The sequence below is a fragment of the Alosa pseudoharengus genome, unplaced genomic scaffold (genome assembly GCF_046254945.1).
Source record: "Alosa pseudoharengus isolate Yale_2024_CS ecotype anadromous, Long Island Sound unplaced genomic scaffold, YU_APseudo_1.1 YU_APseudo_1.1_scf_10, whole genome shotgun sequence".
NCBI lineage: Eukaryota > Metazoa > Chordata > Actinopteri > Clupeiformes > Clupeidae > Alosa > Alosa pseudoharengus.
Window position 1 is genome coordinate 13,599,948 of NW_027468565.1, and position 12,054 is coordinate 13,612,001.

General features: G+C 43.0%; 1 protein-coding gene across 3 annotated transcripts in view; it reads right to left on the bottom strand.

Moving 5' to 3' along the window:
• cadps2 (Ca++-dependent secretion activator 2) overlaps positions 1-12,054 on the bottom strand; it is a 102,963-nt gene that overhangs the window by 44,782 nt on the left and 46,127 nt on the right. For all 3 annotated transcript variants that reach the window (XM_076264374.1, XM_076264363.1, XM_076264383.1), the window contains exons 9-12: positions 9,738-9,804; positions 9,335-9,443; positions 7,929-8,138; positions 2,262-2,398 (exon numbers count right to left, since the gene is read on the bottom strand). In XM_076264374.1, the coding sequence (XP_076120489.1) occupies positions 2,262-2,398; positions 7,929-8,138; positions 9,335-9,443; positions 9,738-9,804 (523 nt within the window). The remainder of the gene's footprint in view (positions 1-2,261; positions 2,399-7,928; positions 8,139-9,334; positions 9,444-9,737; positions 9,805-12,054) is intronic.

Consider the following 12,054-nt stretch of genomic DNA (forward strand, 5'->3'; position numbering starts at 1 on the left):
TATTGGCAGAAATGTCACACATTATGGTGAGGAGGTGGAGGACGCTCTATTCATTAGCTCTGTGCGTTGGATGATAACTAAATTAGGCATGAATCTTACAAACTTAATTACCACGCCTCTCTGAAGGAATGCTAACAAATTAACACTTGTCTGGAGCCAGGTGCTGGGGGAACGGCCATGAGGATGGAGGAGGGTCCCCGAGCTCAGAGCCAGCTGTCTCAGGACTGAGCAGGGGGACGGGAGGTCAGTCCAACCTCTCGTGTAAAAATACATCATTTGTAATTTTGCTTCTTTAAGCACTGAGAGATGTAAATGCTCTTGACCCATCCTGAAAACGCCCTCATCTCAAACGGAGAGAGAGAATGAACGGCTGTCCCTCCTCTTCCGCTTTACCCTCTCCTTTTGTCATGTCTCTTCTAAACTATTTGGGAATCATGTTGCTTTCTATTTTCTCATTAACGAATGAGACATGACAACTCCTAAAAAATATTACACAAATCCCTTTTGTTATTCTCTTTCTCTTCGTTTACATGTCATTTGTGTCCAATATATTTCCTTTGACAGATAATAATTCCACTTTTCATTTCTGTCTGGTGTTCTCTGTTTTTTTTCTTGGCTCTATAAATATCACACTATGAGAGGATGAGCAGATCAGCCTGGCGCCTGGCAGGATGTGACAAGATGTTCCACTGTGACAAACAGATGGCTGGCTCACGCCTCGATGATGACCGCTCAATTAATCATTAACGAGCCTCGTTATCTTCATCACGAGCGTAATCCAGTACACTGACAATGTTTTTTTTTATAGTGGGTGCATTCAGAAGTTTCTACACATTTCTATATACATGCGCGTGTGCACGCAGTCACACATTCACAAACAAATCACCATGTCAAGGAGGACATGCATCAATTTGTAACCTTTCAGATGAGATGGTATGCATTAAAGATCTTTTATGTCTTAATGGTTTTGATTCCCCACACCAGAGCCAGAAGCCTCAGTTCAGAGGGCAGCCTCTCCCACACCTCCACGAGCTGCTTGGGTCTGAGAGGGACATCCATCCCTCCACAGGACCACTGATTGAAGGCTAACACAGTAGTCTCCACTTCACTCCCCTCCACCACTGAGGTGTGTTCCTAATGCCTCAGACTTTAATTGGCAGAGTGGGCAGACAGAGACGGAGGTGTGTGTTGCGGTGCTTATGCGTCATTATGGGAGATGAGGTGGGGGGGGGGTGATTATATTAGGAGAAGGCATGACTGGTAATCCGAGTCTTTCATTTGACAGGATGCATATGTGTAGTTCTCTCTTTGTGTGTATGTGTGTGTGTGTGTGTGTGTGTGTGTGTGTGTGTGTGTGTGTGTGTTTGTGTGTGTGTGGACATATGGTCCTTTAACTATTGGGCTCCCATCCGTAGAATGAATACAGAGAAATGCTTGTTTCTACATGCTGCACATCCACCCGGCTGTGCATTCAAACACATGCACACACACACACACACACATACACACATACATATATATGCAAGCGTGCTGACTCCTTAAAATGCCTTGAGGGGTCTCCTGTGGCAAAACATTTTTGAAGAAGCTAAATATTGGTATTCACATCACCTACAGTTCAATGGACATAATCCCTCCATCAAAAACCTTCAAACAAAAAGATATCTGATCCAATTTCTCATCTCTAGATGTACTTATGCTTAAGAGATGACATACGTACTGGTAACTGTCACTCTAAAAACGGAGTATATGTAGAATGGTGGTTTCAAGTATCAAGTTCCCTTGTGTCCATGTGTAACTACTGATTTGCAGACATTAAGAAGGAGCCACACTGTTGAGAACTAATGGTTATCTTTTAATCCTCCCTCCACCCTTTTCTGTGAGCTCTACTCACTCACGCACAGATGTCCTCAACCTGAGCAGCATGGGAGAGCGACCTCATTAAGCAAGCCTTTGTTTCTTCCTTGTTCAACTGATGTGGGCCTCACTGTCTACAAAGATCCAAACAAAGGCCCACAGCCCACAATGAAGAGTTAACACAGCCATAGACATCTTACGTCCTAATGACCCCTTTGGGATGACAGAAGGTCCAGGTAGTGCAGGTAGAAGAGCCACAGAAGCACAAAGAGGAGATTGCCCACTCTAGCTCATCCCACTGTGTCTATGCACTCTCGGCATCCCCCGAAGCACAGTCCTGTTGTCCATCCTCTCCACCTCCACCACCACCACCACCACCACCTCCACCACCACCACCACTGTCTCACCAGGCAGGAGAAGGAGTCATTCATGCGGTGGGCGAGGGTGTGCTTCTGCAGCAGGCGGAACAGGCTGGCATGGTCGAAACGGCACGGAGCAGCTGAGATCAGCTCCTCCACCCCTTGCCTCTGTGTCCGCTCCAGGCCTGAGTGAGGCATAGTAGAGAGAGAGAGAGAGAGAGAGAGAGAGAGAGAGAGGGAGGAAAGGGAGAACGAGTACAGGAATGCTCAGTTAGAGCAGACAGGCAACCATTTCAAAGAAACATCTAGAGCTGCTAAGTCTGAGGTGGATTTGTTGGACCACCATCAATTCCATAGGGAAAACCAACCTATCATTCAAAAAATTAATTCGTACCCAAGGAATTGCTCATAACAGCTCATGTAATACGTTTAATTCCTATTTATAAGAGTTGTGTAAATGAACATGCTGTTTAGGTATTTATTTGTGTAGACCACTGCACACTAATAAAATCAAGTCATTTAGACATGAACATTCATGACTGAGAACAGTCCATGCGAATGACATGGTGGCTCGAGATATCCTCATCTTCTATTTTCCCTGTGTTTGGCTGTCACCTCTTTTGGCTAATGCTACCCTGTGATATTCAGCTTCCACATTAGACTTCCCACATTTCACAACACACCACAAACTGTCAAACACAGTGAGTAACACATGGATGTTTACTATGCCATATACAAGAGGTAGTGAGAACACTCAATTCCCTCCCTTGACATAAACATACAAGAAAAGGAAAACACAGCAAACAGTGTCTGATGAGATTGCTCATAGCAAGTAGCACACTACATACTGTAAACATGTACACACATGTGTTTCTGTACTGCTGCGTCTGTGCGTCTTTCCATGGCAGCAAAAGGAGAAAAAGAGCACACACAGAGTCCAGGGAAAATAACGTACATTATCCAGGAGATCAAAACAGGGCAAGGTCACCCAAGAAAAAGGAGGAGAAAAGAGGGTGAGGAGAAAGAGAGAGAGCTGAAAGTGTTTAAGTTCATTTCCAGTCTTTTCATGCATGTCCTCAAAACTGGCTGAAGGCGACAGGGCAGGGGTGAAAGCCCATCAAAAGGCCTAACCCTCTCTTTTCTCTGCGCTATGGATGCAGATTTTAGAGGAGGAAAGTCTCCACATGACAGGCCCCACAAAGGCAGCGTGGCTTCAGAAGTGCATCCCGCGACGCCTCTGTGGCCCTCGGCGCCATCCCGAGACGAGCATTAGTGATTGGTTTTATTAGCGCGGCCATTTCAGGCGTACCACTGACTCGGTGGACATTGATGCAGACAGAGAAAAGCCTGGCTGTCTGCCCGGGAGCGAAGGGGCATTTGTTAGTTCCACTGACTATCACTTTGTACGCAAAGGGTGGCAGAAGTGCAATCCTCCTATCTCTCTCTCGCGCCTCGCCTGCCCCCCCTCCCTCCTGGACAACAGTGGCCTGTCCGACTGCCCCGCCACTCCTTTGTCCCTCTTTTAATTCCGATGTAGGTCATTTTACATTCATTACTGCAAACGCATGGCTCCTTAATGTAATTTGGAGAAAGGGAACGGGGCGAATATAGAACGCACACAAAAAGAATGGGAGTAGGACGCTGTGGTTCAGACACGAGACAAAGGGGACATAGATGAACAGCAATAATAGCGGCGAGAGTGTGCTATTGATCTGAGAAGTCCAGGCAGACTGAGGAGCCATATTGATCCATGTCATCCTTAACTTCCACTTATTATCCACTGATGAAGAAAACAGGGCGAGGAGGCGAAGGTGGGGTGGTGTGAGAGGATTTATGTGTGCGTGTGTGTGCATGTGTGTGCGCGTTTGTCTGTGTGTGTGTGTGGGGTGGTCTCTGTGTGGGCCTGTCTGTGTGTGTGTGTGTGTGTGTGTGTGTGTGTGTGTGTCTGTGTGTGTTTGCCTGTGCTTGTGTGTCTGTCTTCCGTCTACACAGAGTTATTTAATCGAAGCTGAGGACACTAGATGTGTATCCCAGCCCAGCTCCATTTCCATCCGCCCAGTCACAGCAGCTGTCATATCCATCTGACATGTAGCGGTCAGGTGGAGGGGTGCGGATGACAGGTTATCGACTGCCAGCGGGGCACTGGTGCAGGTAAGAGAGCCGCCATATCACTAGCAGTGGTCTCAGCCAACATCCTGCACCCCGCTAGAGAAAGATGAAGACGGACAAGGGGATCAGCCGCCTGCTCTGAATTTGGGACACAAACACAAACACACACACACACACACACACACACACACACATACACACACACACACACACACACAATTCCCCCATGTGAGATTTGGCTTACTGTCAGAAGTGTTCAGGTTGAGTTAATCATCTACGAGGGTCCGGATCTGCAGTACTGTTGCGAGAGGTTGAGGGCTTTGGACAGAAGCTCAGGGAGCATTTCAAACATGTCTTAGAACATCAACATAGAGAGACAAGACTTCACATGCCCCTTACGAGACAGAACCCAACTGAATTTATCCTCAGAGATTTTTTGACCCACGCTTGTCCAAACCTATGCATGTGTGTTGTTTTGTGTGTGTTTGACAGATTGAGTGGGTGTAGTAAGTTGTAGGATAACTTTTAATTCTGACCAATAAACTTTTGTAATTTAGCAGCACCCATTTCCCAGTAAGCATTGGTTGCCTGCACACTAACAACAACAGAAAAAAATGCAATAAATGAAATTGTCCAGGACAACTAAAGCAAAGCAATAACAGTTGAGAGACCTTGAGAAATGAAAACATTTTTTGTGTGGGGTCTTTTCAGATGAGATGGTAAAGGCAGACGCCTGAAACTGGGAGGCTGTTTGCAGTTCAGTGCACACGCCGCTCATGGGCTGTGTCTCTCTCTAACCAATCAATATTTACAAAGTGTGCTTCCATTCTCATGGCCAAGTCTCTCATCAGCAAAGACAGCAGCTGATTTTTTTAAGGCATATTGGTAATGGGCCATCAATAAAATGAATGTGTGATGTACTGAATTTTAGTTTATGTAAGTTTGTGGGATATATACAATATAGCTTTTGTATGGCTTTTCAAGATTCTGAAAATTAGTATCCAAAATTGTATTATATAGTTTCATATTCAGGAGTTCTAACAGGAACACTAATGCTGTGTACCTTTGCACAACTTTACACAGCTGTTACCAGAGGTATAGTGGTAAAATAAGAGGTGGGTAAACTATGAATTCTGTGATCACAGTAAGGTGGACTGCGCCATGCAGTATCAGATTTTTAAAAAGGCTTTCAGAACATGTTTGATGATGGTGGAGGTTATATCCAATGTTTATAACAATACCAGTGGTATTAAATGATTCCTAGAGGGTTGATGAGTGTACATATTGTGAATGTGGATAATACAGTGTGAATGTTTAATGTTAAAAGTTGCAATTGGTGAATAAACTCTTTTGAGAGGTGGATAAACTCTAATAAGAGGTGGATAAACTCTATTTCTGAAATCTCAGAGGTGGATAAACTGCATTTACTTGCATTTAGCTTCCAGTGGCTGTTACTCATGCACATCGACAACAGCAAATGTGAGTGTTAAAGTGTACAAGAGATCATTTCTTACTCAGCTCACATTCTGATATGCCCTTAAATGCTCACTGTACAAATACCATTGAAAAACTGTTGTTTTAAGGCACACTTTTCATATTTACAATTATTCCTATCGGCTATTGTCGTTTTCAGATAGATACATACATCATTAAAACAAGCTCAGGTTTCAATATGAGTTAAATATTAAATCCCAGTAGTGCCTTATGTTGGACAAGTTGGACCATCCGAAAAGGAGGATGATGCCAAACGCAACCTCCTTGGGGCAGCCGTGGCCTACTGGTTAGCGCTTCGGCTGAAGTGCCCTTGAGCAAGGCACCTAACCCCTCACTGCTCCCCGAGCGCCGCTGTTGTTGCAGGCAGCTCACTGTGTCGGGATTAGTGTGTGCTTCACCTCACTGTGTGTTCACTGTGTGCTGAGTGTGTTTCACTAATTCACGGATTGGGATAAATCCAAATATAAATTTCCCTCACGGGATCAAAAAAGTATATATACTATACTTATACTTATATTTAAATAGTTATCCAAAACATTCTGCAGTAAACATACTCAATAATAACCATAAATAACAATACCAATAACAATAACAAAAACTAGATGTACCGCAGAGCGGTACAAAATATGACTGCTGCCCAGTCCAGCACATTTTTTCCACAAAAATTATTATCCACACTCTCACTGGTATCTGCTAGACAACAAGTACCAAAACATGATTAGTTCATAGATTTCACATGTAAAATGAATTTTATACAACCCCACCCCCCATCTTGCCTGTTCATAATTCTGAGAAATTCTTGAATTGTGTGCATGTGTGCGTGTACACATTTATGTTTATTTGTGTGGGTGTGTGTGTGTGTGTGTGTGCATGCTTGTGTGTTTGCCTACGTATGTGTGTTTGTGCATGTGCATGCATGCGTACATAAGTCTACTGTGTGAGTATGTGTCATACGTATGATTACTGTGAATGTATGTGTGTGTGTGTGTATCTGTTTATGCACATGTGTGCACATGGAATGGGTTAACATGACCCCTGGAGGCAAACATACGGAAAAAATTGGTCATCCTAGGCCCTACGGTTCTCAAGATATTCACAGAAAACTGTGTCTGCCCTACCCTCCTTTCGGGGGGTCCAGTACAGCGGGGGGGGGGGGGGGTTCGGGGGTTCCATGCTATCCATGTGGGGTTACATGCCCACCAAGTTTCGTGTACCCCGGTCTTTCAGTGTCCCGGGAATCCTTGTTGGTGTACGGTCACTAAATGTACACATAAATTATTTTATTGTAAGGCCCCCCATGAACGAAAGTTCACAAAACTTGGCATGCATTCAGAGGGTGATCCTCCACTTTCAATTTCGTGCAGTTTTGACCATGTCAGCCAGAGATATTGTGATGAAAACACCTAATTTTTTGCTTTTTAATTTTTAACTAGGTGGCGCTATACATGAAATAAGTGGTAATGGGATGGGTTGACATGCCCCCTTAAGACCAACATACAAAAAAAGGTGGACCTCCTAGGCCCTACGGTTCTCGAGATATTCACAGAAAACTGTCTCCGGCCACCTACAGGCCAGTTGGTGTATAGTAACATAAATTAATTTATTGTGTGGCCCCCCATGAACGGAATCCCACGAAACTTGGCGTGCATTCAGAGGGTGTCATAATGATCCTACACGTCCAATTTCGTGCAGTTTTGACTATGTTAGGTCACAGATACCTGCGATTACAACACCTCATTTTTACTTTTTTGTGTTTAACTAGGTGGCGCTATACATGAAATGAGTGGTTATGGAATGGGTTGACATGGCCCCTTGAGATCAACATACAAAAAAAATGGTCCTCCTAAACCTTACGGTTCTCGAGATATTCACAGAAAACTGTGTCTGCCCTACCCTCCTTTCGGGGGGTGCAGTCCAGCGGGGGGGCTACAGATCAAAACGTAAAACGATGGTTCCATGCTATCCATATGGGGTTACATGCCCACCAAGTTTCGTCTACCCCGGTCTTTAAGTGTCCCGCTTCGCTGCGCGGCGGTCATAATAACAATAATGTACTGATGTGTGGCTCGTATAATGGCAGAAGTGCTGACACAGAGGCGGCTCAGAACCTACTGAGTAAGGAGACCGGTGCGTCCTTCTGCGGACCTCCTCCACGGCAGTTCTGCCGCTGGTTCTGAGTGGGGGGCACGGGCTTGTAGGACTGACCCGTAGCTCGATACATGGCCTGCACCCACAGCACTCGATCTTGTTCATCATCGCTGGCGAACACCACCTGGTCGCCCTCTTTGACTGCACTGAAGAACATGCGCCCACCCTGGAGACCTGGATACAACAGAATGGAGACAACCACGTAAAGAATAATGTAGGAGCAGTTACCCGTCTTTGAGAAAAATTCAACATGCTAGGATATGATATTTGTCTAGATGGTTTGGATTTTTGTGGATTCTGACACAATGATAAAAATATCAACAAGTTGTCTCCTCTTTTAGTGGCATGTATGATTACCTGTCCATAGACACAGAGAGACACATATAAGGCAGATGTGCGTACATAAATGCACAACCCTGTAATAAACCAACTAAAATGATGTTGGATTATGATATGGGCATATACACTTGATATGGGCATATACACTAACTCCAAATGATTTTTTTCAATCTATGCAAAGTAAATATTTAATCAATAATACCATTACAAGAACAAATTAAGAATTGAATTATTACTACTTATTAATGAAGACTGAATCATATTGTTTTGAGCAAGCATTATTGCTTGAAACAATATGATTCAGTCTCAGCCCCCCCCACCCCCCCCAAATCAAAATGTTTTTTATCAAGATTATTCTGCCCCACCTAATTTATCAAGATTATTTTGTAGCTTTTGAACCTGCCAACCCCATGGAGGACCAAAAATGACAAATAAAATGATAAATACATGCAAAAATAAATTAAATGTCACCACACCCCCTACTACATGCATACAGCAGTGGCGTACCTAGATAATAATTTTCTGTGATGTGACATTTTTTTTTTCATATCAATTTCTACCAATAATGCAGACTACTGTAAATGAAAAAGCTGAAAATTAACACAAAAAATTAATCTGTTGATGGTAGGCTATGTCATATTTGTAACTCTCAATCTGTCCATTTCTTTCTACAAAACTCGCCAGAAGACCTAATTTAAAAAGTAATTTTGCAAAAATGTCTTCCAGGGGCGAATGCCCCCAGACCCCCCTAGTTTACCTCAGTTATCAACTTTCTGTGATCCCCACTGTTGGAAAAAATGTCTAGGGGAAAAATGTCTTTGGGTTCAGTCTTCATTATTTAGCCTAGATGCTTCATTTTGATAGGCCTATATGGCAGTAGGGTTTTTAGAATGAGCATGGGTCACAAACATTCTGGGTGGTTGGAGGGGACACATAAGGTTCTGTATCATAAATATCGGTTTAACTCTATTCCTAAGAATAGGCCTATTCCCCATAAGTGAAACATATTATTGCGCACGGCGTTGCCATACCTGGTTGTGGATCGGAATAGTCAACCGTATAGCCCTCCAGCTGCATCAATTCCTGTGGCTCGGACTTCTTCTCCCGATAACTGCACATTGCGAACGTGTACTGGCTTACCTAGGACAAATCAGTAGAGATGACTGCACCCAAACATCAGAGCGACTGGTCAAGATTGACTGTTTAAGATAGGCTAGCTAGGACAATACTATTGACATTGATAAATGAAAACAAACAGCAGAAAAAACCTGGCAAGTAGCAGACTGTTTTTATAACCAAAAAGTCAAAACAGTTAGTCTTTAAACATGCCAGTGACAGTTCCACAAGCACCGAAAGCCGAGGTGAGTTATGTTAAAGCAGGCCTATGCCACGAAGCAATTCGTTCTTCACCAAAAAGACAGAAAATCAGTATACCTGTACAAGGACAAAATATCGCCTTTTCCACCGCTTCCACACTCGTTGACCCAGTGCGTAGAGATACCTAAACAGAGGTGCAAAGTGTTGATTTAAAAAGCAGTTCATTTGTTTACTGTTGCGTCTTCACCTTGGCCTAGGTTAATAGGACAATCACTGCAGATAGGCTAGACCCACGCCTAAACATAACCATGCGCATATAACCCTTCAATAACATGACATGAAAATTCGTTGCTTTTTTGCATAGCTATCATAACTGCTTCTAAACGAGACAAACATAATTTAGAAATAATAAATAATATAGGCAGAAAACAAATAAGCCTACATTATACACTTTACGCAGTGCACACAATATCCTACACTATAACATTTTAGAGGGAAGGTTAAGTTTGGTTCGGTGTTGAAGTTGGGGCTAACGATTATAAAAATGATTTAAAACAATAATGATAATAAAAAATTTATCTTAATAATAGCTTAAGAGTAACTGTCAGGCCTATACATTTTAAAAGGAAGAGGGTAGGCTACATATAACCCACAAGTCTAACCTTAGCCTAAACAAGAAAATGCCGTGGCTTTTTTAAAAATGATCTAGGTGTCTGCAGTGTTTTCACAAGATGTATAGGAATAGATAATTGACCAATGAAGACATTTATAAATCCTACAAACACTAAATTAAAAAAGAATGCTCGAAAGATCTAGCAGAGAGAAAGATAGAGAGGGGGTGGGGTTGGATATATGGGGTGGACAAATCAATATGTGAGGTACTTTGGAAAGGGAGACGAGTTACAAGGAGCTAAGAGAGAGAAAAGCCCAATGTCAAGGTTGAAAGAGCAAAAAATTCAGTCTGAAATTTGGGCCATTCAGGGGGAGTTCTGTTAACATGTGGCAGGGGTAATCATCCACTTGTGAAAATGATTTTCAGTTCACTCTTCGACACCTTTTAGACACTCATGATCCCATTTAGACGACAACAATACCGGGCTATCTGCTGCGAAGGCAGCCCCGGTCGTGTCAACCAATAGGACAACTGGGCCGCAGGCACTTTCAGTCCTGCAAGACCACATACAGCTGGAGGAGAATAATGGGTCTTCTATACACAAGCTGCGAGTGGTTTCAAGGCGCTCACCATGTTTAATAGCATTTGGCTGTTGGGCGAGGTTAAAACAGAAGAGGTCATCAATTATAACAAATAAAAAGGAGTTTCATGGCTATTAATTTGTAAAATATACAAATCTCATTCCAAGTAGTATACCGTCAATGTCTCGAGAGGTGAAAACCACATTGATTTGACAACCATAGTTGACGCGCAACAGATAGAAACTTCAAGGGAAAATGTAATTATACCTACAAGATATTTTAGTGTCGGTATAAAAAGAGATAATTTGAACATTACTAAGTTTCAAGTAATAAAAGCGCACATCAGGTAAGAACAGTCATAACAGACTTCAGAATTTAGCTTAATTTTTTAGACCATTGACTCAAAAAGTTCAAACAAAGCGATGCGCAATAGAAATCTGGCACATGGAAAACACGCATAGATCATTGCAAGTAACCACAACATTTCAGTTGTAAACAACAGACCTCGTGAATATGAAAAAGAAATAGCAATTCATAACTCAGCAGATGGCAAACAATGCTCGTTTCAACATATCACAAACAGGGAAAAAAAATCCATAAACCATTAGTTTTATTTAATTATCAGGGCGCTAGTGCAATTGGAATTATCGTCGCACTTTGCAGACATCATGGTATTTACGGGGAAACATCGAACCCTTGTGGATATTAGATGGCATTACAGCTTAAGCATGTAGAGACAGCCACACCTAAATGGACTGCAGTTTCTGAATCGGAATATACAAATAGTATGAATATAAACTGATATCCAATAATGAATTCAGACCGGCAACAAAGTGAACCTGTTTTATTGAAAGCTGTACATTGAGTGTGAAACTTCCAATACTCTCCCATTCACTCATTAGCCTCTTATATGCCAGATGTAAACATGCAAAAATAGCATATCACACCGTCAGTGTATTACAATTAACATTTCGACTGGCACATGTACAGCATGGGAGGGAGAGAGAGGGAGCGAGAGAGAGAGAGAGAGAGAGAGAGAGAGAGAGAGAGGCAACAGGACCTGTGTGGTCTTTCTATTCCCTGCTGGCAGCTTGCCGGCTTTGAACAGTGCTGAGGCCCAATGAAAAGCCCGTGTATGGCTCCCTGTGCCTCTGTCTCCTGAGCTCTGATCAACAGATGGCTGCTTTTAATGGGGAGCGTTCAACCTGAAAATCTCCCCATCCCTCTCTCTCGCCTTCTC